This window comes from Protopterus annectens, chromosome 9.part0 (genome assembly GCF_019279795.1).
Source record: "Protopterus annectens isolate FY-2018-M chromosome 9.part0, PAN1.0, whole genome shotgun sequence".
Lineage (NCBI taxonomy): Eukaryota > Metazoa > Chordata > Ceratodontiformes > Protopteridae > Protopterus > Protopterus annectens.
The window spans coordinates 250090006-250117630 of NC_056743.1; the positions used below are offsets into that span (position 1 = coordinate 250090006).

At 45.4% G+C, this 27625-nt stretch overlaps 1 protein-coding gene across 1 annotated transcript in view; it reads right to left on the bottom strand.

Annotated features, from left to right (window-relative positions):
• PSMD13 (proteasome 26S subunit, non-ATPase 13) overlaps positions 1-27625 on the bottom strand; it is an 890326-nt gene that overhangs the window by 528133 nt on the left and 334568 nt on the right. The window contains exon 6 of the mRNA XM_044082827.1: positions 22555-22641. Coding sequence (XP_043938762.1) covers positions 22555-22641 — 87 coding nt within the window. The remainder of the gene's footprint in view (positions 1-22554; positions 22642-27625) is intronic.

The following is a 27625-nucleotide window of genomic DNA, read 5'->3' on the forward strand; positions in this document are numbered from 1 at the left end:
TTGAACGAATGGGGGCATGATAGTTAAGAATCTCCAGGAATTTTGTGTTGAAATACTGTACTGCTTCATCTAATGGTAAATACTTAAGTATTGTCCAGTTGCAAGAATTTAATTCTAGTTGAAATTTGGTGGGGTCGATTTTTTTTTATTTCTGACAAATCTTAGTGTGGAGTTCTTTGGGATAGTAATTTTGTGCTTGATTATGTAGGTGAGATGGTGATCACTAAGGCTATCAGAGAGGGAGCCAGCAGTATATTGGTTGGGATCACTATTAATAAGCACCCAATCCAGTATACTCTCCTTTTGGTTAGATTTATCTATCCTGGTAGGAGTGCAAATGATTTGAGTGAAGGAGTATAGGTTTATATGAGTGGAAGGAGTTTGAGAGGAGCAGGAAGACCAGTCTATATTAAAGTCCCCAAGAACTAAGGTTTCTTGAGGGAAGTGACTTGATAGCCAATGCAGGATAGCTTCAAGAGTTTCTGTATTCTTACCTGGGGGAATATACACACAGATTATATAGATAAATTTAGTTATGTTAATTTGTAGCCTGGAAATAAGGATCTCCGCATTGTTAATCTGAGGTGGTTGAGTGATGTCGATAGAGACAGTTAGGTCAGATTTATAGAGAATGGCTACCCCACCTCCTTTTCTAGAGCTTCGGTCTCTCCCATGTATGTTATACCCGGGGATAAGTATTTAATTGTCCATAGTGGTTGGTTTTAGCCAAGTTTCAGTTAGGCACAAGATATCTGGGGAGAGGTCAACCATGACAGCATGAAGTTCATGTACCTTATTATTAATACTTCTAATGTTCAGATGGCAGGTGAAAAGGGAATTTGTAGGACGTGCCATGATGGGATTAGCTTTATGGTCCTTGAAAAGGGATGAGTGTTGGAGAATATTGGCAGGACCAGGGTTAGGGTGCATGTCCCCATGTCTTAGTAAGTTTAGTCTTAATTTGGAGACGAGTTTCAGGAATTTATTCACTATTTTATAGGACTGCTTTTGTTTAAGGTTAATATTATTTGAGGTGTAGGGGTATGGAAGTATAGAGCAATGAGTTGTATCCAACCAAGTCCCCTGAGTATGATAAAAGTTTGGAAGAGTAGATTCAGGGGTGTAGGACTCAGCCCTGGGAACTGTGATCCCTGAAAGAGTTTGGGTTTCATATAGAGTTGTAAGATAGGAGGTTATTAGGAGTGGTGTTAGTATATAATACCACATCTCTAGAGAATAGTTGGAGACGGTTCGCAAGGATAAACTTGCAGGTATTAGAGAGAGAATGGAATACTAAAGCTATGAGGGAGTGAATGATGAGTCGAGGGTGGATAGTAAATGGAAGACTAGGCTATGAGGGTGTGACAGATGAGTCAGGGATGGAGAGTCATAGGATAAGAAGGGGTCACCTGTGATAAGGGGAGTGGTTAAGTAGAAGGCAAATGTGATTGGAGCTAAACCTGGTGGGTGTGGTTTTATGGTTATAAATCTAGAGGTAGTGGGGGCGGGTGGGATATGGGGGCAGGGAGAGCCAAGTGAGCCTGAGTGCAGCGAACGGAGCGGGGCAAAACAGTCCCTACTATAACCAGGAGGAGTAATTCAGCTGGGTAAATAGCCTGATTATCTCGAGAGATGGATATACATTTGTTTGAATCCAATTTTCTGTGATTTTTACCAGATTTCAAGTGAATTTCATTGTATTTGAGTTATAATACTCAAATAGAAGTACTTCTTAGAGAAGTAATTTAGGTAGATGCAAATTGATTCCCTGAAATTTAGGCAGTCGTGGATCCTTCACAGCAACTTCCAGCCTGAGCTAATAGTACTATTTAACCAATAGCCTGATTATCTCGAGAGATGGATATACATTTGTTTGAATCCAATTTTCTGTGATTTTTACCAGATTTCAAGTGAATTTCATTGTATTTGAGTTATAATACTCAAATAGAAGTACTTCTTAGAGAAGTAATTTAGGTAGATGCAAATTGATTCCCTGAAATTTAGGCAGTCGTGGATCCTTCACAGCAACTTCCAGCCTGAGCTAATAGTACTATTTAACCACCTTGATTTAAATATTAAAGGGCAGCTTCTTCCGATGGTTTCAGCTGGAGGGGTTATTCCTTTTTAGTCAGCATACTATGGGGCTTGTTCACGAGGGAGCCACCTTGATTTAAATATTAAAGGGCAGCTTCTTCCGATGGTTTCAGCTGGAGGGGTTATTCCTTTTTAGTCAGCATACTATGGGGCTTGTTCACGAGGGAGCCACCTTGATTTAAATATTAAAGGGCAGCTTCTTCCGATGGTTTCAGCTGGAGGGGTTATTCCTTTTTAGTCAGCATACTATGGGGCTTGTTCACGAGGGAGCCACCTTGATTTAAATATTAAAGGGCAGCTTCTTCCGATGGTTTCAGCTGGAGGGGTTTCTTCTGCCTTAACACCAAACAAGACATGCTGTAAAGGAGCATCCAATAATTTTGCCTTAACATGGTCAGGTAAACTTTGTTCTTTTAACCAAGCATGTCTTTGAATCACTGATCCTGTAACTGCGGCTCTACAAGGCGCCTCTAATGAATCAAAACCACATTGCAGAGTAGGTTTTCCTACTTGTTCAGCTGCATGCAATAAATCCTGCATTTCCTTAAAATCAGGACCTTCTAAGCTAGTAAGCATTTTCTGTTTTAACAGAGACATTAAATATTGTTGGCATTTAAGCATGTGGAACTGGCAATTTAAAGCCCTTATTGCTAAAGTTGCATAGTGAAAACTTTCTTCCCCCATCTATCCAATGCTCTAGAATCCCTGTCAGAGGGGACTGGATTTTTAGCAGTGGAAGCCTTTACCCCTTTGGGACCCTGGGAAATAGTTTCTGGGTCAGCAGCAGTGTTTTTATAGGGAAATTTGTGAGAGTCAGGGACTCTGTAGTACCTGTCTGGCTTGACTGGAGCTGGGGGCACAGAATCAGGGGTTAAACTAGATTCGGAGAACACATCATCCACAAGATCTAACACAGGTGGAATGGCAAGGGGCCTGTGCTGAGGCAATAAAAGAAAATATGAGCTATTTCCTGGATTCTGAGTAATCTTGGCTCTCCCAATGGAAATGCTCCCTCATGGTATGTAAATTTTCCCCAAAAGACTAATACTCGGGAGGAGAGGCTGAAGGAATGGATTCTTCAGCATCAGAGTCCTCATAGGGGGGTATAGAGTATCCCTGGTCTGAAGAGGAGTCAGAGGAAATGGAAACCTGATCAGAAGAGTTAGTCTGTATCCTGCCTAGGCCTTTTATCAAAAGGGGAATGGGAACCCCTGATCAGAGTGATTAGGTCTTCGGCCATTTTAAGCATCTGTTTCTTAGGCATGGAGGCCTGTCCAGGAGAATGCTGTACTTGTTTCTTTGTCTTTAATGGTGTTTTAGACTTGGTTGTTGTTTTGAAGGTAAGCTGTTAAGGTCTGAAAACACCCTCAGAAACCGGTGCCTGCTCAGCGGCTCCAGGCCCATCTGAGGGATTAGTTTCCGTAGGCCCAATACCTCCAGTTTCCAGAGGCCTAGTAGTCTCCACGTGGGAGTCTGAGACTGCCTGTGGCTCTGAGGTAGCGAGTGTCAGGGGCTGCGAAAGCGCCTCTCTGAGAACCGGCGTCCTGGTGACTGGCCTAGAAGAGGCTTCGTCGTCGGTTTTGGACCTCGGATGCCTGTCCTTATCCTTGTCTTTGCATTTTTTGTGAATTCCGGTCGTCGGTTGTTCCGACGGCATTGAATAATTGAACCTTCGGCCAAAGTAATGCAAAACAAAATCAAACCGACATTTAATAGTACGTTTGTTAAATCTAGCACAAAACCGACTAGTGACATCGTGGACAGGGCCTAGGCATGGAATACAGTAAGAATGAAAATCCTTATGAGGCATTTGCTTCCCACAAGAAATACAATTATTAATTTTTACTGACATCGGTCTGAGGCAAGAAAAAGTGGGTACTTTGCTTTATTGAAGACTTCGGTTCTGAAATTCAAAAATCTCAGGAGTCGGCCGACCAGCACTTGCTAACTGCTTTTGCTTTAGGCACCGCGCGGCAAGAAAAGACTGAAGAAAATGGCGTCGGCTGCATCTTGTATACCCTTGGCGCACTGACGTCAGGGAAGAGGCGACAGCAACAGACGCCGGACCAAGACTTTGGAACTCTGGCCGACTGCGGGACCACCTGATGGCAGGATAACCCAAGTGTAATGACTGCAGCAGTGAAACACTATGAACATCAAGCCGGTTTTCCTTTTTATCATCAACAGGTCAATTAATCCTTTCAACCGTGGTACAAATTCCACTACTAGACCTCCTATCACAAGAAGGAAAAACGTCCAAACCTAAGCTCATACCATGGTAATTCTAAGCAACTGTCTACTGTTCAACCCTATTTAGCTGCCATCAGGCATAAAGCAAACAGCAGAGATACTCTATGAATCTCTTATGTCAAAACAACTGGAATAAAAAAGGCTCTATGGTAAGGACACTACATTCCGATTCCAAAAAATCAAAAAAAAAACACTTCATTGATGTGCAGTCATAAACAAAGTACTATCTTTAGATCTGCACTGCACCCATTTTATTAAATAACTAATTTTAGTGCTTAAAACATTCTACTTTCTTCAACCCTACTATTAACAGCAATAAAGAAATGGTTAAAACACAAAACTGAAATTCATCTATCTAAACAAATCAGACACACTGATAAGAGTTGTTTAAGTTAGTTGGAAGAAAGCTGCAAAACAAATGAAAATGAGAAGTTATGTACCTACCATAACGTTCCATGTTAGTGGTCTTCTCTCGCCTTCTTTCTTGCTTGATGGGTTCGGAGCCGATCCTTGGCTCCGACTCTGCACTTTGCTAAGCTCGAGAGTCACTTTTACCAGCTCAAGGCAGCCCCATATCCCATGATGCAAGGCGGTAAGTACCCAGATCTCGTTTGTTGTCTATAGGCAATAACACCTAGCATAAAAAACTTCCCATAAGGAAGAAAGAAAGGCAGAAAAAAACCTGAAGGATGGGTTAGGAAGACCAGAACTGTATGGTCTTAAGAAGTATTCTTCCATGTAGAGAGAAAAAGGTCTGTCCAGGCCAGGGGGAAGGAGGGAGGGTCGCAAGAAAGAAGGCGAGAGAAGACAACTAACATGGAACGTTATGGTAGGTACATAACTTCTCAATGTTAAGTTGTCAATCTCGCCTTCATTCTTGCTTGATGGGACCGCGTCCCTAGCACCTCTATCCTGGGTGGCTCAATGGAACAGACTTTTGAGAACTGTACAGCCAAAACTGGCTCTATCCCTGGAGGCCAAATCCAATTTGTAATGAGAAACAAAGGTATGAGGAGTGGCCCAAGTGGCTGCTGCACAAATAGTGTCTCTAATGGAAGTCTAGCCTGAAAGGCTGTGGAAGTGGCTAAGCTTCTGGTTGAATGCGCTTTAGGTTTCGAGCACAGCTGTTTTCCCCTGAGCTGATAGATTTCAGAGATGACAGAAGAAAGCCATCTAGATAAGGTCACTTTTGAGACAGGAAGGCCTTTTTTGTTATCAGCATAAGAAATAAAAAGCTGATCGGATTTCCTGAATTGTTTTGTTCTGTCCAAATAATATCTGAGTTGGCGGTGGACATCAAGATAATGTAATTTTTGTTCCGATCTGTTTGAGTAATTTGGGAAAAATACAGGAAGGTCAATAGACTGATTCAAATTACTCTTTGAGGCGACCTTAGGCAAAAAGGTCGGATTAGTTCTCAAGGATACCCTGTCTTTGTGGAAGACCAAATAGGGGGGACGAACCGAGAGAGCATGAAGTTCAGACACTTTCCTAGCCGAGGTAATAGCAACCAGGAAGAGTGTTTTCCATGAAAGAAATTTCAGGGAACATGACACAGCTGGCTCGAAGGGAGGAAGAATCAAGGATGTCAGCACTAAATTTAGGTCCCATTGAGGAGGAGGACTCCTGACTGGAGGTTTCAGGAGAAAGATTCCTTTTAAGAAGGCTTTACAAAGCCTGTGGGACATAATGTTGTGATCTGCGAACCCGACATGAAAGTTCGAGATAGCAGCCAACTGAACTTTGACCGTGGAAAAAGAGCCCGCGTGAAAGATTTCCGCAAAGAAATCCAAAACTGCTCGAACTGGAGCAGTAAAAGGATCAATATTTTTAGCTTTTGCCCAACAAGAAAAGCGTTTCCATTTGCTGGTATAAATCCTTCTAGTAGAGGATTTTAGGGAAGCCACGATGATATCCCTAACAGGATTAGCGATCATAGGAAGCCTGGCTAAGGAAGGAAGTGGAGCAACCATGCTGTGAGGTTGAGAGAAGGGATAGACCGGTGCAGCTGACCCGATTGGTGAATCAGAAGGTCTGGTACTGGGTCCAGATGCCACGGCTGCACCAAAAGGTGACGATGGAGGAACGGAAACCAAATTTGTCGAGGCCAATAGGGAGCAATAAGAATCATTTTGGCTCTCAAAACAGTGGCTTTCTGGAGAACTTGTGGAATCAGCGGAAAAGGAGGAAAGGCATAAAGAAGTCCCTGGGGCCAATCTTGGGTTAGAGCGTCTCTGGGGGGATGGGCCTGGCAGTGGGAAGAGAGAAAAGAAGTCTGGGCATTTGCTGTTTTGGGGAGTAGCAAAAAGATCGCAACATGGGCGGCCCCATTCTAGAAAAATCTCTTCCACTATAGATTGTTTGAGAGACCACTCGTGAGGCATGAGAATAGCACTGCTCAATCTGTCCGCTAGAATGTTGGTTTTCCCAGGGATATGCGTTGCTACCAGAAACCGATGAGAGGAGATCGCCCATTGCCAAAGTCTGAGAGCTTCTCGACACAAGGGGTAGGACTTGGTTCCGCCCTGTTTGTTGATATACCATACTACAGACATGTTGTCTGTGTGAACTGCAATTGTTCCCAAGGGAAGAAAGTCGTTGAGGGCTTGCAACGTTAAAAGCACTGCTATCATCTCTAGGACATTTATGTGCAGGTGGTATTCGAACGGTTGCCAAGTCCCATGAACCATCCTGCCCTGATAATGAGCCCCCCCACCCGATCAGGGAGGCGTCCGTAGTGACAGTGGCTACCGGGGCCGGGGATACAAAGGGTCTGCCTTGGTGAATCTGGGGAGAAGTAATCCACCATGAAAGATGATTCTTGCAAATTTGTGTCACCAGAATTTGGTGAAGCATTGGAAGTTGTTGGTAAGACCACTGAGTGAACAACATCCACTGAAGCAGACGCATGTAGAAGCGGGCCAGGGGAAGAAGGGTAATGGCCGCAGCCATGAGGCCAAACACCTTCAGAACCATTCTGGCTTGCACCTTTTTGCTGGCAAGGATGATCCTCACGTGACTTTGTATAATCTGAGATTCTTTGGTCTGTGAGGGTTGCTGACATCCGAACAGTATTTAAGTTTGCGCCTATGAAGGTAATAGACTGGCAGGGCAATAAGGAGGATTTTTCGTAGTTGATCGAAATTCCCAATTGAGTGCAGAGATTTAATGTGTAATCCCTGGCTTGAAGAAGTTGATGCCTGGTGGTGGCTGAAAGGAGCCAGTCGTCGAGATACGGAAACACCTGGAATCCTTGACGTCTCAGGTGAGCCGTGACCACTGCCATACATTTGGTGAACACTCTGGGGGCTGTAGTGAGACCAAAGGGCAGGGCTCTGAATTGAAAATGACTGTACCCCAGCCGAAAGCGGAGAAACCTTCTGGAGCGTCTGTGAATTTTTATGTGATAGTACGCGTCCTGAAGATCTATTGAACACATCCAGTTGTCCTTCTCTAGGAAGGGCAAAATTGACTGAAGAGTGACCATTCGAAATCTTGTCTTCCTCACAGACTTGAGTCTCCTGAGATCCAATATTGGTCTCCAGTCTCCCATCTTTTTGGGGACCAAAAAGAATCTTGAGTAGATTCCGGGCTCTGAATGGTCTGCTTTAACTGGCTGAATGGCTCTTTTTTGTAGAAGCTTTAATACTTCTAACTCTGCAACTTCCCTTAGACCAGGTGGTACATCTGGAAGGGAATTTGTGTGAGAGAAGGGACTTTCCTCGCAAGGAATTTTGTAACCCTCGGATATAATCGACTGTACCCATCTGTCTTGAGTGAGGAAAAGTACAGTTTTGTACCTACCATAAATGTAGATGTTCGAAGATCCACATTGCTGCAGTCCTTACACTTGGGTAGTCCGCTGTCCTCGGTCGGCCCGATTATCAAAGTATTAGGCTGACGTCGGTCAAGGCGCTTAAGACTGACATCAGGACGTCAGGGTACAAATGCGCATGACCGACGTCATATCCTCAGTCTTTTCTTGCCCCAGATGTCAGAAGACCCTAAACAGAAAAGGTCAAAACCAAAAGACAGCAAAAACCAACCAACCACCCTTGCACTAATCATATGTACAATATATACAATATCCACAATATTTACAACTCAACCCACACAACCGCCTCTAAGTACAGAGGGGAAGGAGGGAGGGTAAATTGGACTGCAGCAATGTGGATCTTCGAACATGTACATTTATGGTAGGTACAAAACTGTACTATGTTCTTCATCTCACATTGCTGCAGTCCTTACACTTGGGTAGAATCCCAAAGCAGAGATAAGGGAGGATGGCAAAACTATAAAGCAGTAGGAGCTGCCAAAATGCCCTGTAAAATTGCAGTGGCACAACCAGCCCTGGATTTAGAGTAAAGTGGAAGGTGATAATGCTTAGAGAAAGTATGCACTGAACTCCAAGTAGCTGCCTCCAAAATATCCTTAGTTGCCACCCCCCTTAAAAAAGCTGTAGACGTGGCAGTAGCCCTAGTGGAATGAGGCCTAATCCCAGCTGGAATCTCCTTACCATGATGGGAATAACAGAAAGCAATACAAAACCCAATCCACTTAGAAATAGTTTGTTTTGACACAGGCTTGCCCTGAGAACTCAAAGCAAATGAAACAAATAACTGCTGAGACTGCCTGAACACTTTAGTTCTGCTCAAATAATATCGCAACTGCCTGTGTACATCCAAAGTGTGCAAAATCTTTTCCCCTTCATTTTGGGGTTTGCATAAAAGTAGGCAAATGAATAGTTTGGTTTAAAGCCACACTAGAAACCACTTTAGGCATAAAGGAAGGATTAGTACGCAAAGATACCCTATCCTTATGGAAAATTAAGAAAGGCTCAACCGCCATAAGGGCCTGTAATTCAGAAACCCTTCTTGCAGAGGTAATGGCCAACAAAAAAGCAGTCTTCCATGATAAATATTTCAACTCAGCAGTAGCTGCAGGCTCAAAAGGTTGTAGAGTGAGTTTCTCCAACACAAAATTGAGATCCCAAGCAGGAGTAGGAGCTCTACGGGGGGGGTCTTATATTCTTTGCCCCTCTAAGGAATTGCTTAAACAAAGGATGAGAAAACAATGGTGGGTCACAGTCATAGTGAGCAGAAACTGCTGCAGCATGAACCTTAATAGAAGAGAAGGACAAACCTTTGTCCAGTAACTCAGTAAGATATTGAAGAGCCACACTTAAATTAGGCTCAGAAACATCAAATTCTTTTGCTGCACTCCAAAATAAAAATCTCTTCCATTTATCTGCGTACACTTTCCTTGTACTAGGCCTTCTGGCCTCCAAAATAACATTCAAAACTTGCTGTGGAAGCGGAGACCCTCCAGGGTTCAAAACAGAATATGCCAGGCTGTTAGGTGAAGAGAGTGAAGTTTGACTGAGTAAATGACTGTTCTCCTGAGACAGCAGGTGTGGAATCGAAGGTAAAGGCCATGGAGGCTCCCGTACCAGACTTCTCAGTAATGGGTACCAGTGCTGTCGAGGCCAATCTGGAGCTATTAAAATCATCTTTGGCTTGTCCTGTCTGACCTTCAGGAGTACCTTTGGGAGGAGAGGCAGAGGTGGAAAGGCATACACATGAAGATTGCTCCAATTGAATGAAAGAGCATCCACTTTCCAAGCTGTGGGATGAAACCTTTTTGTGCAAAACTTTGGCAGCTGGTAGTTTAGTGGAGAAGCGAACAGATCTATGTCTGGAGTTCCCCATAACACTGTCAATTTCTGAAATACATGAGGATCCAATTTCCACTCGTGGGGATCCATAATTTGTCTGCTCAACACATCTAAGGAGTTCTGTGCTCCTGGCAGAAACCTTGCCTGAAGATTTAGCTGTAAACTGAGAGCAGTCTCCCACAAAATCATTGCTTGTCTGCATAGAGGATAAGAATGTGTTCCCCCTTGCTTGTTGATGCACCACATGACAGTTGTGTTGTCTGTTAGAACCAACACCTGCCCAGGACGAAGTAAATCCTTGAAAGCTATTAATGCAAATTGGACTGCTAACATCTCCTTCAAGTTGATATGCAGATGTTGAAGTCTGGCAGGCCACGTGTCTTGTACCCACTTTCCATTTAGATGAGCTCCCAAAGCTTTGTCTGAGGCATCTGTCGTTAGAATCTGACTCGCCTCTGGCCGGGTCACAGAGAGTCCCTTGTTTAGGTGACATTCCTGAGCCCACCACACAAATTCCTTTTGAATGCAAGGTATTATCTGAATGACAGTGTCCATATCTTGGCAGTGCTGTGTCCATACATTTTGAGATACCATTGCAGCTTCCTCATATGCAGTTTGGCATTGGGAAGCACCAGAATACAAGATGCCATGAACCCCAAGGCTTGAAGGACTGTCCTTGCAGTCAGCCTGGACTGATGAGACAATTGATGGAAGTAACGAGAAAGATTCTTTTGTTTGTCCGGGGTCAAAAAGGCCATCTGGGATGCTGTATTCAGTCTCACACCCAGAAAGCACATGTCCTGAGAGGGTACTAGACTGGACTTTATTTCGTTCACAGAATACCCCAGGCATCTTAGCACTGCTATCACATATTGTAAATGATGAAGTTCGTCCTTTCCTTGGGCCAGAATCAGGCAATCGTCCAAATAAGGATAGATCTGTATTCCTCTTAGCCTGAAGAAAGCTATTCACCGGAGCCAGAACCTTCATGAACACTCTGGGCGCAGTAGATAAGCCAAAGGGCAATGCAGAGAACTGATAGTGAGAAGTCCCAGCTCGAAAACGCAGATACTTCCTGCAACTCAGTCTGATAGGAACATGAAGGTAAGCCTCCTTGAGATCCAGAGTCACCATCCAGTGATCTTTGCCCAGCAGAGGTAAAAGCTGTTGTAACGTCAACATTTTGAACTTGGGAATGTCCAGATAAGTGTTGAGGATAGATAAATCCAGAATTGGTCTCCACGTGTTCCCCTTCTTTGGTACTAGGAACAGGCGAGAATAAAATCCTAGGCCCACTTCTGGCAGAGGGACCGGTTGTATGGCCCCTATATGGAGCAGCATAGAAATTTGTTTGTGAACCTCTAATCTTTGCTGAGGAGGAACGTCCGGCATGCCTTTGAAAGGAGGCAAGGTATGGAAATAAAACCTGTAACCTTGGTGTATGATATCTAATACCCATCTGTCTTGGGTAATCAAACTCCAATTTTCCTTGAAGAGTGCCAACCTTCCTCCCAAAGGTGCTGCCATGCAAGAAGGATCTGGCAGCTGAAAAGGTAGGCCATTGGGCCTGTTTACGAAAGGACTGGCCCCTGCCCTCACCCGAAGAATGTGCAGGAGAACTCCCTGTTCTAGGTCTGAAGGAGCTCTGAGCTCTGCCCCTACCACGTCTAGATCTACCCCTAGACTGTGAATCATAAGAAGGGTACGTCCACCCCTTAGCAGGCCAATTCCTACTAAACTTTGGAGGCTGAACTTGCAAAAAATCTTTAACAGTCTGCATAGACTTAGCCTTGTCCTCCATTTTCTTCAAGACTGACTCCACAGGTGAACCAAACAACACATCCGACTGTAAAGGAGCATCCAAAATCCTGGTCTTAACATGTTCAGATAAATTCTGATCCCTCAGCCAGGCGTGCCTGCGAAGAACTGACCCAGTGGCAGCCACCCTAGACGAGGCCTGTACAGCATCAAAACCACATTGTAAAGAATGCTTACCCACCTGTTCAGAAACATGTACTAAATCTTGTAATTCTTTACACTCAATGCCTTCCGCCAGAGCATCTACCTTAGACTTCAATTGAGAAAGAAGATAGTTTTGGTATTTCAACATGTGAAACTGGCAATTCAAAGCCCTCATAGCTAAGGTGGAAGTAGTATAGACTTTCTTTCCCCATCTATCCAAAGCTCTGGCCTCTTTATCTGGAGGAACCGGATTTTTTTACAACAGAGGCCTTGACACCCTTAGGTCCCTGACTAACAGTTTCTGGGTCCGCCCTAGAACTCTTATAAAGATATTTATGAGCCTCAGGCACCCTGTAATACCTATCCGGTTTAACAGGAGCAGGAGGCAAAGAATCAGGATTAAGAGAAGCCTCTGCAAACACATCTTCCACAACATCCAGAACAGGAGGTATAGCCAAAGGCCTATGCTGGGGTAAAAGCAAAAATTCCCTAAGCCTTTTCCTGGAATCAGAGAAGTCCAGACCTTCCCACTTAAAATGTTCCCTCATGGAATGAAGAGTCTCTGAAAAAGAAAAATCCTCTGGAGGGGAAGCAGAAGGAGTTGAATCATCTGCATCAGAATCAGAATAAGGAGAGTACTCCTGCAAGTCTTCAGCAAGACTCTGAAACATCTGAAGCCTGCTCAAAACTCCCCAACTCTGGTTCCACCCTAGGCCTCTTATCTGGGGGGGCAAAGAACCTCTAATCAAAGTAATTAAATCTTCTGCCATTTTAAGCATGTGCTTCTTGGGCACAGATCCTGTAGAACTAGGAGTGACACCAACAGAAGCTAAACCTGGCCTGCCTCTGGGAGAAGCCTTAGAAACAGAAGGAGAGGGCCTAACCACCTTAGGAAGGGAGGGGAGTACAGTAACCTGAGAAGCCCCTTCAGCCTGACCTGCCTCCTGAGAGGCCACATCCTGCAATAACAAAGTCTCCCCCTGGGACTCCAGAGAAGCCTCCGGCGGAACCACCGGTTCCACTGACGCCTCTAAAGAACCGGCGTCCGGTACGGACGACTCGTCTTGCCTGGGTTTAGCTGCTTTGTCTTTACGCTTCTTCGAAGAAGCGGGCGGAGCATCCGACGGCATCTTATAATTGCACCGCTTCCCAAAGACCAACCTGGCACAATCTAACCTTCGCTTAATAGTGCGCTTATTGAACCTAGCACAAAAGCGACACCCAACAACGTCGTGCTCAGGCCCCAAACAAGGAATACACAAAGTATGATAATCTCTATGCGGTATCTGTTTCCCACAAGAAATACAGTTATTCACTTTTTCTGACATCCGGTAAACCACTGAGGCAAGAAAAAACTAAAATGTTCCCCAACGGTGTACTTAGCCAACTTTGACTCTGTCTGAAACTCCGAATTCGAAAAATTTCAGAACGCCGAACGGCACTTGCAACGCTGCTTCTGCATCGGACCATGCGGCAAAAAAGACTGAGGATATGACGTCGGTCATGCGCATTTGTACCCTGACGTCCTGATGTCAGTCTTAAGCGCCTTGACTGACGTCAGCCTAATACTTTGATATTCGGGCCGACCGAGGACAGCGGACTACCCAAGTGTAAGGACTGCAGCAATGTGAGATGAAGAACATCGCCAAGCTTCTGGGTACAGCGATAGTCTTCCCCCGACTGCCTCCAAGGATGGACAGTCGGGCAACATCTCAGGGATGCTGGAAGGGCTTGTCAGAGAGAGGCTCTCTGCTTCCCTGGTTCTGTGGACCCCCTCTGCCTCTAGAGTGGCGTCTGTTATTATTACCCCCTCTGCCTCTAGGGGTAAACTGACCACGTGTATCCGGCGTGACTCCTTGGGATTTGCGGAACCACACCTTTCCACCCTTCTGTCCTTTGGGGTAAGGTCTAGAAGGGGTGGAAAAACGGACCCCTACGGCAGAAAGAGTCTTGCCATCCTGTTCACACCTGGTCAATGTATCCTTCACTTGAGGGCCGAACAAAGCTGACCCATCAAAGGGAGAGTTTGTGAAGGACGCCTTAAAGGGATCTGCAAAATTTCAGAGCCGCATCCAGGATTGACGTCTAAGAGCCACCCCTGTACCTGCGGCTCTACTCGCTCCATCTGCTGCATGTGATATCAGTCGCATGGAGGAGTTAGCTATAGAATTAAGGATTCCTAGCTGAGAAGCAATTTTCTCTTGAGCCCCTGCAGCCGTAGGATCCTGTACTACTTCACCTAGTTCCTTAAGGATGTCCCTTTGGAGTCTGGTGAAGTGACATAAGTAGTTCAGCGAGCGCATAGCAAAGGTCGCTGAAGAGAACATCCACTTGCCATACCTATCCATGGTCCTAGCATCCTTATAAGGAGGATGGATTGGTACGGAAGGATCTGCAAGTTCCTTCTTAGTGGCAGCCGCCACCACCATGGCATCAACAGGGACACCTTAGAAGGAATTGCTTTTCCGAAGGGGCAGTAATAAATTTAGACTGCCTCCTAGGAACTGGCTCTACAGAGTCAGGAGCAGCCCAAGCCTTTCGAGCAATAACCTCCATAAGGGGGTCGAAAGGCGGAGACACCCAGGAGGTGGAGGGCCGAGATCCAAACGCCTCTAGGTATACCGACTCATCCTCAGAGGGATTTGTGGAGGCCAGTTTCCCCTCTGTTTTAGGAGTTCTAGGATGTCTGAGAAGGAGACATCCTCAGAGGGGGATCTTGGGGATCCCTCTGACTCATCTAAGTCGGTATCTGAAGTGATAGACTCAGGGGAGTCCAGGTGCTTCCTCTTACAAGTCCTCTTGCGCGGAGGATCTCCTGACTGATCAGGAGAATCCTCGGAAGAGGGGGTTATTCCCAGTGGGGAAACCTGAGGCGGTGGATCTCTGGGTCCGGAGCAAGAGAGATGGAAGAGATATCGACAGGCACTGTAGAGGGAGGAGCTAAGGGAATGGACTGCTGGCTGAGCCCAGTGGCCAGCACACTCTTCATCACCTCAAGGCCCTCCCAGGGAGGTCCGAGAGAACCCGTTCAAGAAACCGACTCCAGGGCCCACTGAAAGGGAAGGCTCGAGGCAGATGTCGGAGCCGAGCTCACCAAGGCCGAGGCTCCAAGGGAAGAGCGGGTCGGACAAGGGTCCGATGCCACTCACCCCCTCGGAGGAGACCAGGGAAGCCAGACCACCGAATCCCTCCAAGGAAGGTCTCGAAGAGGAGATAAGAGTAGATGCAGAGGGTGCAGAAGGGGGGGGGTATCCGCCCCTCAGCCATAGCAGTAACTATCCCCGAAGACTCCAGCTCCAAACTCTGAGGTAGAGTCGAAGGAGGAACTTGAAGAGGATGTGGACTAATAGTCGTCTGTTGAGACGGACTATGCAGCATCTGGGCTAGTGCCTGTGATTTCAATAATCTACTTACCACCCTCTCTAAATCATGGTCTGAAAGCCTGGACGACCTAGATGATCGGGTCCGATGGCTCCGCTCCGAGAGGAGAGGTGAGGCCGGAGACGAGAGTATCAGTTCCAAGGAAGGGGACCTGGACCTCTTCCTCGAAGGAACCATCGGAGCCGAAGAAACCACAGATCCAGTCGGAGCCGAGGACTTTTCGGCTCCGAATGAAAGTCTCGATGCATCGGCTCCAGCCGGAGCCGATACAGACATAACAGTAACGGTGTCGGCGCCGACACCGAAGCCTGAGCCACATGGTGGTCGGAGCCGACACCGATGTGACCATAACAGTATCGGCACGGAGTATCCAGCCGGAGCCGATCTCGACTCCGAAGGAGTCGGAGCAGAGGCCACCGGCTTAGATACAGAAGCCTGGGCCTTAGAAGACTTAGAAGTCTTGCTCGGAGCCGATTTGGCCGGAGAGCCCTCCGGTTTAAGGAGACCCCTTAAAATCAGCTTATTTCTCCTCTCCTGCAGGACTCTCTGGCTAAAGGAATGACAAATTGCACAGGAGTTCTGCAGGTGGAGAGGTCCCAGGCAATATAAACAAGAAATGTGACAGTGTCAGAGACATCTTCTGACAGCACGAGTCACACTTCTTAAAGCCTGAGACCCTTTCTTTGGACATAGTTGTACACAAGCAGTACACAACAACACAGTCCCAATCAGACAACTAAAGTTATCTAAAATATAGTAACTAACCTCTCACACACACACACCCTAACAGGGGGGGTGGGGGGTGGGAGGGAATGAAGGCCTGACTAAAAGAAGGGGAAGGAAATATAATTTTAGTCAGAAAAGGGCTTATAACTAAGTAAAAAGTACAGTTTTGTACCTACCATAAATGTAGATGTCCGAACTGGATAGCATCTGCAGTCATAACAACTGGGTTGTCCTGTCGTCAGGCAGCCCTGCAGTCGGCCGGATTCCAAAGTCCGGGTCCGGCTTCGGCTGATGTCGCACTTCACCCGACGTCATCTCTGCTGGTCTCCGGGTATAAAGGCATCAGCCAACGCCATTTTCTTCAGTGTTTCTTGCCCCAGATGCCAGTTGCCCTTCCTGGAAGGCTAAATTTTGGATAAATGCCAATGTTTCCAAAAGGATAGAAGGCAAACTCAGAAAATAAGCATGTATGTACATATATACAAACAAATACACCATAAGAGACTCCCCCCACTAGCTAGCTATTAGGAGGGTAAATACCCTAGGAGTACCACAGAGGGGAAGGAGGGAGGGTAATCCTGACTGCAGATGCTATCCAGTTCGGACATCTACATTTATGGTAGGTACAAAACTGTACTATGTCCTTCATGGATGCATCTGCAGTCATAACAACTGGGTAGAATACCATAGCCAACTAAGGGAGGAGGAAAAATTTAGATTATGGTGTGGTTAGGATCCCTTGCAGCACAGCAGTGGCAAACCCTGCTCGGGATCTGGAGTACATTGGTAAGTTATAATGCTTGGCAAATGTATGCACGGAGGTCCAAGTAGCCGCCTCAATAATGTCCTTGGTTGCCACACCTCGTAGGAAGGCTGTGGTAGTGGCTGTTGCCCTTGTAGAATGAGGCCTTATGTTCTGTGGAATTGGTTTTCCATGGAAGGAGTAACAGAACCGTATGCAATTTCCTATCCATTTGGAGATTGTCTGTTTGGAAATTGCTTTTCCTTCCCTTCCTGTTGCATAGGCTACAAAAAGCTGGTCAGTTTTTCTGCTACTTTTTTTCTGTCCAGGTAGTAGCGTAACTGTCTATGTACATCCAAGGAATGCAGCATTCTTTCCCTCTGTTTTGTGGGTTGGGAAAGAAGGTAGGTAGGTGGATTGCCTGGTTTAAAGACACTCTGGATATCACCTTAGGCATAAACGTAGGATTAGTCCTCATGGACACTCTATCTTGGTGGAAGATTAGGAAGGGCTGTACCGCCATTAGGGCCTGAAGTTCAGAGACCCTCCTTGCTGAGGTTATTGCCAGTAGGAAAGCAGTTTTCCACGATAGATGCTGTAGGTCCGCTGTAGCTGCTGGTTCAAAAGGTGAGTGTCAATTTTTCTAGCACAAAGTTCAAATCCCAAGCTGGCAATGGTGGTTTCCTAGGAGGTTTTACATTCTTGATTCCTCTGAGGAACTGCCTGAGTAAAGGGTGAAAAGACAGGTGGATCAAAGCTGTATTCTGCTGAAATAGCTGATGCATGTATCTTGATGGAGGAATAGGACAGGCCTGTATGTAGAAGCTCTGCCAGATACTCCAGAATGTTAGCCATATCTATAATTGACACATCTTTTCCTCTTTCAGTGCTCCAAATGACAAACCTTTTCCATTTTCCTGCATAGTTCCTTCTTGTTGAAGGTCTGGGCTTCAAGGATAATGTCTTTAACCCTTTGGGAAAGTTCTGGGTTAGTTGCTGCTATGTGATGTTCCATGCAGTCAGTTGCAACGTTTTAGGTTTGGATGCATGATGCTGTAGTTGTTCTGAGTTAACATCAAAGGCATCAGGGGTATTGGCCACATGTTGTCCCGAGACATGCTCCTCAGTAATGGGTACCAGTGTTGTCTTGGCCAGTTTGGAGCTATCAGGGTTATCCTTGGACGTTCCTCCTTGATTTTTAGTAATACCTTGTGTATCAAGGGAAGAGGTGGAAATGCATATGCTGTTAGACCTTTCCAGCTGAAGGAGAGCAAATCCACTTTCCATGCAAGTGGGTGGAATGTCCTTGTGCAGAATTTTTTGAGTTGGTGATTGAGAGGGGAAGCGAATAGATCTGTGGTCTTCCCCATTTCTTTGAGATGGTCTTGAAGATGTCCAGGTGTAGCATCCATTCGTGGGCATCCGATGTGGTTCTGCTCAATATGTCTGCTAGAGTATTGTCCTTTCCCGGTACAAATATTGCCTGTAACTGGATGTTGTAGCCGAGTGCCAGGTTCCAAAGCTCCAAAGTCATTCTGCATAGGGGGTATGAATGAGTGCCTCCCTGCTTGTTGATGTACCACATGACTGTGGTGTTGTCTGTCCTTATCATCAAATGGCCCTCTTTGAGAAATGGTCTGAAATTTTGGATTGCCAGTTTTACTGCCAGCATTTCTTTTAGGTTGATGTGCAGGTGGATTTATTCCTGCGTCCACAATCCTTGTACGCATTTGTCCAGCATGTGAGCCCCCCATCCTAGGTCTGAGGCGTCTGTTGTGATTGTCTGGCTAGCTTGATAGCTGTGAAAGGGTAGGCCTGGGTTTGACTGGCATGCTTGTGCCCACCATAGGAACTCCTGTTTTAGGCATGGGATTAGTGGAATTTCTGCTTCTAGGCTGTGCCTGTGTTGGGACCATAAATTCCTTAGGTACCACTGTAGTTTTCTCATATGTAGTCTGGCATGTGGAACCAGGATTATGCATGATGCCATGTAGCCCAAGGCCTGCAGGACTTTTCTTGCTGTTAACTTGTTCTGTTTTGTTAGAGCCAAGAAGTAAAGAGGGAGTTCTTTTTGTTTTTCTGCGGTTAGGAATGCCATTTGTTTTACAGTGTCCAATTCACCAGGAATGTCCTTGTTTGGGATGGTATCAGCCTTGACTTTTGTAAATTGACTGTGTATCCCAGTGCTTGTAGCAAGTAAATGACCCTTTGTAAATCTGTTGTCAGCTTGCTTTTGTTGTCCCCTTGTAGCAGGCAGTCGTCCAGGTATGGATAAATTTGGATTCCCTGTAGTCTGCAGTGGGCGATTACTTATGCCAGGCATTTTGTGAATACTCTGGGCGCAGTAGATAAGCCAAAGGGCAATGCTGAGAATTGATAATGCTCTGATCCTGCAAGAAATCTGAGGTAACTTCTGCAAATAGGTCGAATGGGGACGTGCAGGTATGCCTCCTTGAGATCTAGAGTTACCAGCCAACACTCCTTGCCCAGCATGGGAAGAAGTTGCTGTAGGGTCAGCATTTTGAATTTTGGGACAATGATGTAAGTATTTAAGGTGGACAGGTCGAGAATAGGTCTCCAACTTTTTTCCTTTCTTGGAACTAGGAATAGTCTGGAGTAAAATCCTTTGCCTTGTTCTGTTATTGGCACTCTTTCCACAGCTCTCATCTTTGCTAATTGCATTATCTGCTGTAGAGCTTCTGTTTTTTGATTTGGAGGCAGGTTTGGCATTCCTCTTTTGACTGGTAAAGTGTGAAAGTGAAACCGGTAACCTTGGTCTATGGTTTGCAAAATCCACTTGTCTTTTGTGATGTAGTGCCAGTTTTTCGAAAATAAGGTAAATTTTCCGCCTAATGGAGCTGCTATTTGTTCCCTGGTAGGCGGATGTAGAGTTAAGTCACTGTGATTGTGCTGTTGTAGTGGTAGTGGCTGAGTCTGTGCCTCTGTTATTACCTTGCCACTGTCGTCCTCTGTAGGCACCTCCTCTGGATTGGTGTCTGCCTCTGGAACGGCTATTCCTGCCCCTTTGGGATCTTGTGGAGTCAGGAAAGGACCAATTTTGGCAGGCCAGTTCCTGCTAAACCTTGGGGCTGAACCTGCAAGAAATCTTTAACCGCTTGAACAGATTTTGCCTTTTCTTCCATTTTCTTCATTACCTGCTGGGCAGGTGTACCAAACAAACTGGTCTTATCCATAGGAGCATCTAATAACTTAGCTTTAACATGATCCCGTAAGACTTGTTCTTTCAGCCATGCATGTCTTCTTATCACTGTGCCAGTCATGGCTGATCTAAATGAAGCCTCCAGTGCATCATAGCCACATTTTAAGGAATGGTTACTAACCTGTTGTATGTTATTTACCATTTCTAATACATATTTCTTATCTATAGAGTCATCAGAGGATAGTTTTTTAGTTAACTGATCAAGCATAAACTCTTGGTATTGTATCATGTGAAACTGACAGTTTAAAGCTCTAGCTGAGAGAGTAGCTGAGGTATAAACTTTTTTGCCCCATCTGTCTAAAGACCTGGCTTCCCTTTCAGAAGGAATAGGGTTATTTGCTGTGGTCGAGGCTACTGCCTTAGGCCCCTGGGATATAGTTTCGGGGTCTGCAAGTGGGGCCTTGTATAGGTGATGATGCGTGTCTGGTACCCTGTAAAATCTGTCTGGTTTGGCAGGGGCTGGAGGTAAGGAATCTGGTGCAGAGCAGACATCATTAAAGGCATCGTCCACAACAGGGAGGACAGGAGGTATAGCTAAGGGCCTGTGTTGTGGAAGGTGCAGAAAAGTCCTAAGTCTTTTTCTGGAATCTGAGAAATCCTGTTGCTGCCATTGGAATTGTTCTCAGATGGCATGTAAGGTTTCCCCAAATGAGAATTCTTCAGGTGGAGAAGCAGCTGGAATGGATTCTTCAGCATCTGAGTCTTCATAATTGGAGAAAGGAGCCTCTGGCTGGTCTGTAATATCTGAGTCATCCGCAGAATCAGAGGACACAGGCTCGGGGGGCTCTGCCCTAGGTCTCTTCTCTGGGGGCTGAGAGGCCCTGTCTGGGTGAGATTGAGATCCCCTAATTAAGGATATTAAATCTTCTGCCAGAGTAAGCATTTGTGAACTAGAAGTAGGCCTGGTTGAAGGGGGTTTAACAGGCACTGATTTAGTAGACTTGGCTGCTTTAGCCCTGGCAAAGGCCTTAATGGACATGGCTGCAGGAGGCCTAGCAGCACCACGTGCTGGGGTAGAGACATCCAAAGGGATGGTGTCAGATAATTCACTAGAAGCCACTGTAGTAGGTAAAATTTTAGAGGCCGATTCAAGTAAGGTAGCAGGAACCTCAGAAGTAGTCAAAGATTCAGCTGTGCTTTGATCAGTTTTCTCGGTTTCGGCCAAAACCGAGACACTCGGTTTGCTTCACCATGGTTTCGGCCGAAACCGTGGACCGCGAGTGTCGGTCTTTTTCTTTGCGTTTTTTAACAATTTGGGTAGTCGGAGGATCCGACGGCATAATGTACGCAAATTCTGAACCGAAAAACTGTTCAGCGAACTCCGACCGACGCCTAAGCGCTCGGTTGAATGAAGCACAGGCCGAACAGGCTGCTACGTCATGGTCTGGGCCTAAACAAGGCAAACAGTAAGAGTGGAAATCTTTATGAGGTATTTGTTTCCCACAAGTTAAACAGTTATTCACTTTTTCTGACATCGGCTGAGGCAAGAAAGAGTCCCCAACGGGGTACTTAGCTTTTTAGAAGTCTTCGAAGTAGTATTCGGTAGTAGAAATCTCTGGATCCGACCGACCGGCACTTGCGAACAGCTTCTGCTTCGGGCGCCACGCGGCAAGAAAGACTGAAGAAAATGGCGTCGGCTGATGCCTTTATACCCGGAGACCAGCAGAGATGATGTCAGGTGAAGTGCGACATCAGCCGAAGCCGGACCCGGACTTTGGAATCCGGCCGACTGCAGGGCTGCCTGACGACAGGACAACCCAGTTGTTATGACTGCAGATGCATCCATGAAGGACATCAGGAGGTATTCTAAAGAAAAATGAAAATTTTAAATTTTTGGGGCAAAAAGTAGTTAAATACTAACGCTTACCAGGAGCTGGCAAAAGGAGGACCTCATCAGCGAAGCGGCAAACGAGATCTGGGTACTTACCGCCTTGCATCATGGGATATGGGGCTGCCTCGAGATGGTAAAAGTGACTCTCGAGCATAGCAAAGTGCCGAGTCGGAGCCGAGGATCGGCTCCGAACCCATCAAGCAAGAATGAAGGCGAGATTGATAACTTAACATCTTCTATTATTAGCTTGTTTTGTTTCTTCTCACTGAATCATGGGAACTGTTTTCATCAGCAAACAATGTCAAAAACATAAATCATGTGCTTTAACCTGCATCAACAACTATGCATGAAAAAATGATTGTAAACATGTAGGTATTTTTCTTAAATGCAATCATTCTGAAGGACAGTAGAAAGTTAAAATGAACAATGTATGGAAAAAGTTCATCTATCCCAACCTGATAACATATCATATAGACAGCAAATCTGCAAATTGAATTTATAAATTTAGGTTCTTGGTCTCAAAAGGGCATATTAATCAAAGTAGATTAACACCCAACAGATTGTTAACTAATGAGGAACATTTACTTTCTACTGAATAAAACAATTCTTACTGCCAAAAAAGGTGAAATGACCTTTTAGAAGGCAGACAACTGATATAATGTATGTACGCTTACCTTCGTCACCTGAAGTTCTCCTACATTCAGTTTCAATGCACCAATTGCAGTTTTACAAAGAATTATGGCTTCATCACTGCTCTTCACCTGAACAAAAGACAGACTCTAAATCAGAGCTTATCAAGAGCTTCAAGAAGACAGAGAATGCAAATAACTTTACCAGCAAATAAGAACCAGAAAAAAAGTTACTACTTTGGGATCTCACTTCACACAGGTAAAACCACACCAAGTAATGGCAAAGTGATAGAAAACTATTTTCTGGGAAATACGGTGTCTACTGACAAAACTAACAATATTACAGAATTTACAAATCATGTAACAGTTTGAAATATGCAAGACATGAATAATGATGACCATCCATATTTTTATATAACAAAGTTACTATAAGATACTGGTGGTACCCTCAAAATCTAACTTTCTAATTTACCCTGAAATTTCATAACAGCAGGCAATGATCACAGGCACAGAAAACCCTATCAAAAGTTAAAAACTTGGTAAATTCACAGTGTTATAGTAATTTAAAAAATTGTTAATGGAGACTTGAAGCTGAAAATAAGAAAGGGGCAAGGAGAAGGTACAGCTGTGCAAGAACTTAGCAAAACAGTAGATGTCCAATTGATAACTGATGGAATATCCTGCCAAGGATAGCCGAAAGTCCTGACAGCATACCAAAGCCTACTACCCATCCCTCATGCAATAATTCCGACTCTAAGAAGCCAGAAGTACATAAATTACCATACGTTCATAGGCAAGTACTAGGCTAGCTGCCCTCAAAAGCCATTTTAAGCCTAGCCAGTTTCCCTTTTCGTGCTCTAATTAACCTATCCCATTTCGGTTAGAGGCTGGCCTTACCCATTCCATGGTCGTTAATTACACATTATCCCAAATAAGAATAAGTACAGTTGTGTACCTACCATAAATGTAGATGTTCGTGTGTATTCACTGTTGCAGTCATGACAATTGGGGTTATCCTGCTGGCAGGCTACCCACAGTCTGCCAGAGTTCCAAAGTCAAGGTCCAGCGTCGGTTGCTGTCGCCTCCTCCCTGACGTCAGTGCCAGGGGTATAAAAGATGCAGCAGACGCCATTTTCTTCAGTTTTTCTAGCCCCAGATGTCAGGTGCCCCTAAAATGGTAGGCTAAATTATGCCAATAAGCATGCATACACAAAAAACAACTTTTCCTTCATCTATAAGCAAATACACCACATAGGTTGTATAGAAGAGAGGTACAGATAAGTCCCAGCAAGGAAAAGGTGGATGGTGGGAGGGTAACCTGGACTGCAACAGTGAACACACTCTAACATCTACATTTATGGTAGGTACACAACTGTACTATGTCCATCGTGCTTCACTGTTGCATTCATTACAATTGGGTTGAACCCCAAAGCTATGGTTGGGAGGCTGGTGCTAAATAGGATTAGGAGAGGCTATCAGGCCCTGCAGAACTGCAGTGGCAAAGCCTGCCCTGGATTTAGAGTAGAGAGGCAAGTGATGGTGCTTTGTAAAAGTATGCACTGAACTCCAAGTTGCAGCCTCTAAGATGTCTTTGGTTGGTACTCCTCTGAGGAAGGCTGCTGAAGTGGCTGCTGCTCTGGTTGAATGTGGCCTAACTCCCTTAGGCACTGATTTGCCATGCTGTAAATAGCAGAAACAAATGCAGTGGCCTATCCACTCTGAAATACTCTGTTTCGAGATCGGCTTTCCTTGTGATCCTGCAGCATATGCCACTAGAAGTTGTTCAGTCTTTCTGAAAGCTTTGGTTCTGTGCAAGTAGAAGCGTAGCTGCCTGTGAATGTCCAAAGAATGCAGAAGTCTCACCCTTATTCTGTGGGTTTGGGTAAAAGGTAGGCAAATTAATTGTTTGGTTAAGGGCCACACTGGACACTACCTTAGGCATAAATGTAAGATTTGTCCTTAGAGAAACCCTGTCAGGATGGAAAATGATAAAAGGTTCCACTGCCATGAGTGCCTGTAGCTCTGAGACTCGTCTAGCGGAGGTTATTGCTAGGAGCAGAGCTGTTTTCATATCAGCTGCAGAGGCTGGCTCAAATGGAGGCAGTGTGAGTTTTTCCAAGACATAGTTGAGGTCCCATGCAGGTAATAGTGCTCTCCCTTGGAGATCTTATATTTTTTGCCCCTCTGAGGTACTGCCTTAGAAATGGATGAGAAAAAAACAGGTGGTTCTGTATTGTAATGAGCTGAAATGGTAGAGGCATGAATTTTAATTGATGAAAAGGAAAGGCCTTTATCCAGCATCTCAGTTAAGTATTGCAAAATCTGAGGAATATTTGGAACAGTCGTTTCAATACCTTGTGCCTGGTTCCAAGCACAGAATCTCTTCCATTTTTCTGCATAAGCTTTTCTGGAGCTAGGCCTCCTGGCCTCCAAAATAACATCCATCACTGCTTTAGAGAGAGGTGTGTCTTGAATGGCTACATTATCTGCCAGGCTGCCAGGTTTAAGGTCCGGAGTTGGCTGTGCAATATCGGACTGTCTTGTTGGGTCAATAAGTGAGGAATTTGAGGTAACGTCCAAGCTGGGCATTGAGACAAGCTCTTTAGGATTGGGTACGAGTGCTGGCGGGGCCAGTCTGGGGCAATCAGTATCATTTTTGGCTTCTCTTGTCTGACCTTGAGGAGTACCTTGGGGAGGAAAGGCAGAGGAGGAAAGGCATATACTGTTAGGTTTTTCCAGCTGAAAGATAGAGCATCCACTTTCCATGCTTGCTTGCGATAAGTCCTTGTGCAGAATCTCTGCAGTTGGCAGTTGTGAGTGGAGGCAAATAGGTCTATGTCCAGGCATCCCCAGTTCCTTGTCATCATGCTGAAGACTTGTGGATCCAATTTCCACTCGTGGGGATCCGTTAAGTTTCTGCTTAGTTTGTCTGCCAGAGTATTAATCCTTCCTGGCAGAAATTGTGCTTACAGATGTACTTGATAAGTCAGTGCTGTGTCCCACAAATTCATGGCTAGTCTGCAGAGGGGGTAGGAATGCGTGCCCCTCTGCTTGTTTATGTACCACATGACTGTAGTATTGTCCGTCTTTACCAGTAGTTGTCCTGGATGAAGTAGATCCTTGAAGGATGTCGGGGAATTCTGAACAGCTAGCATCTCTTTTTGATTGATATGGAGATGCATTTGACTTGCGGACCATGTGCCCCAAATACATCTTCCTGCCATATGGGCCCCCCAGGCATAATCTAATGCATCTGTTGTCAATGTCTGCCTGGCTGTGGGTAATGTGAATGGCTGTCCCGTGTTGAGGTGACAGGCTTTTGCCCACCATCAAAACTCCTGTTGCAGGCAGGGAATGAGGGTAATAAGAAGTTATGTACTCACCATAACGTTCCATCTGAGTAGGTATCTTCATTTGTCTGCAACCTGTGGGATACGGATCCGATCTCGGATCAGAGCCGGCAACTTCTAACATAGCATAGATCCGAGCTCCTAGCTCCTCCCCCTTACCCATAATTCGCTGCCTGCCCTAACTGACCTCAGATCAAGCTTGCCCCATAGCACAACAGATAACAGGTGTCCCAATGGGAACATATGCTAACACATGGACGATCCAATCGAAGATACCTACTCAGATGGAACGTTATGGTGAGTACATAACTTCTTAATCTGAAGTAGGAACTTCATTTGTCAGCAACCTGTGGGACAGAGTCCCCAGCTACCCAAGTCTTGGGTGGCCTTCATGGAAGGATATTCCGGAGCACCGCAGAGCCAAAGGACGCTCTACCTCGGGAAAAGTACAGTTTTGTACCTACCATAAAGGTAGATGTTAGAGTGCTAATACAGCTGCAGTCATAACAAATGGGTTCTCCTGCCGTCAGGCGGGTCCCCAGTCGGCCGAATTCCGAAGTCTAGGTCCAGCGTCGGTTGTCGTCGCTTTTTCCCTGACGTCAGTGCGACAGGGGTATAAAAGAACCAGCCGACGCCATTTTCTTCAGTTTTTCTTGCCCCATATGTCAGGTGCCCCCAGAAGGAAGGCAATACATAAAATTATGCAAGAATGCAATGCAATATAATCAAAAAACAGTAGTTGCAAGCAAATACACCATAAAAGACAACCCCTAGAGGGGAAGAAGGGAGGGAAACCTGGACTGCAGCTGTATTAGCACTCGAACATCTACATTTATGGTAGGTACAAAACTGTACTATGTTCATCGTGCATACAGCTGCAGTCATAACAGATGGGTAGAATCCCAAAGCTAAGAAAGGGGCGGTAGGCACTAGGTGGAACTAGGAGGAGCCAAAATGCCCTGCAAGACTGCAGTGGCAAAGCCTGCTCTAGATTTGGAGTATAATGGTAGGTTGTAGTGCTTGGAGAAGGTATGCACAGAACTCCAAGTGACTGCTTCCAAAATATCCTTGGTAGGTACTCCTCTGAGGAAGGCTGCAGAGGTGGCTGTGGCCCTGGTGGAATGGGTTCTAATGCCTGTAGGTACAGTTTTACCATGAAAAGAATAGCAAGTTATGCAGTGTGCTATCCATTTTGAGATTGTCTGTTTGGAAATTGGCTTTCCTTGAACTCCTACCGCATGGGCCACAAAGAGCTGTTCTGCTTTTCTGAAAGGCTTTGTTCTGTCCAAATAGTAACGCAGTTGTCTGTGGATGACCAAGGAATGTAGTAATCTCTCCCCCTTGTTTTGAGGATTAGGATAAAAAGTAGGTAAATATATGGCCTGATTTAAAGCTACCCTGGATACCACTTTAGGCATAAAGGACGGGTTGGTTCGTAAGGAAACTCTGTCCTGATGGAAGATGATAAAAGGCTGGACAGTCATGAGAGCCTGCAGTTCTGAAACTCTACGAGCTGAAGTGATAGCTAGAAGGAAAGCTGTTTTCCAGGACAAATATTGCAAATCTGATGAGGCAGCTGGCTCAAAAGGAGGCAAGGTCAGTTTATCCAGAATGAAATTAAGATCCCAAGCAGGTATTGGTTGTTTCCTTGGAGGTCTTAAATTCTTAGCCCCTCTGAGGAACTGTCTTAAGAGAGGGTGAGCGAATAAAGGTGGATCAGTGTTGTATTCTGCAGAAATAGCTGAGGCATGGATTTTGATGGAGGA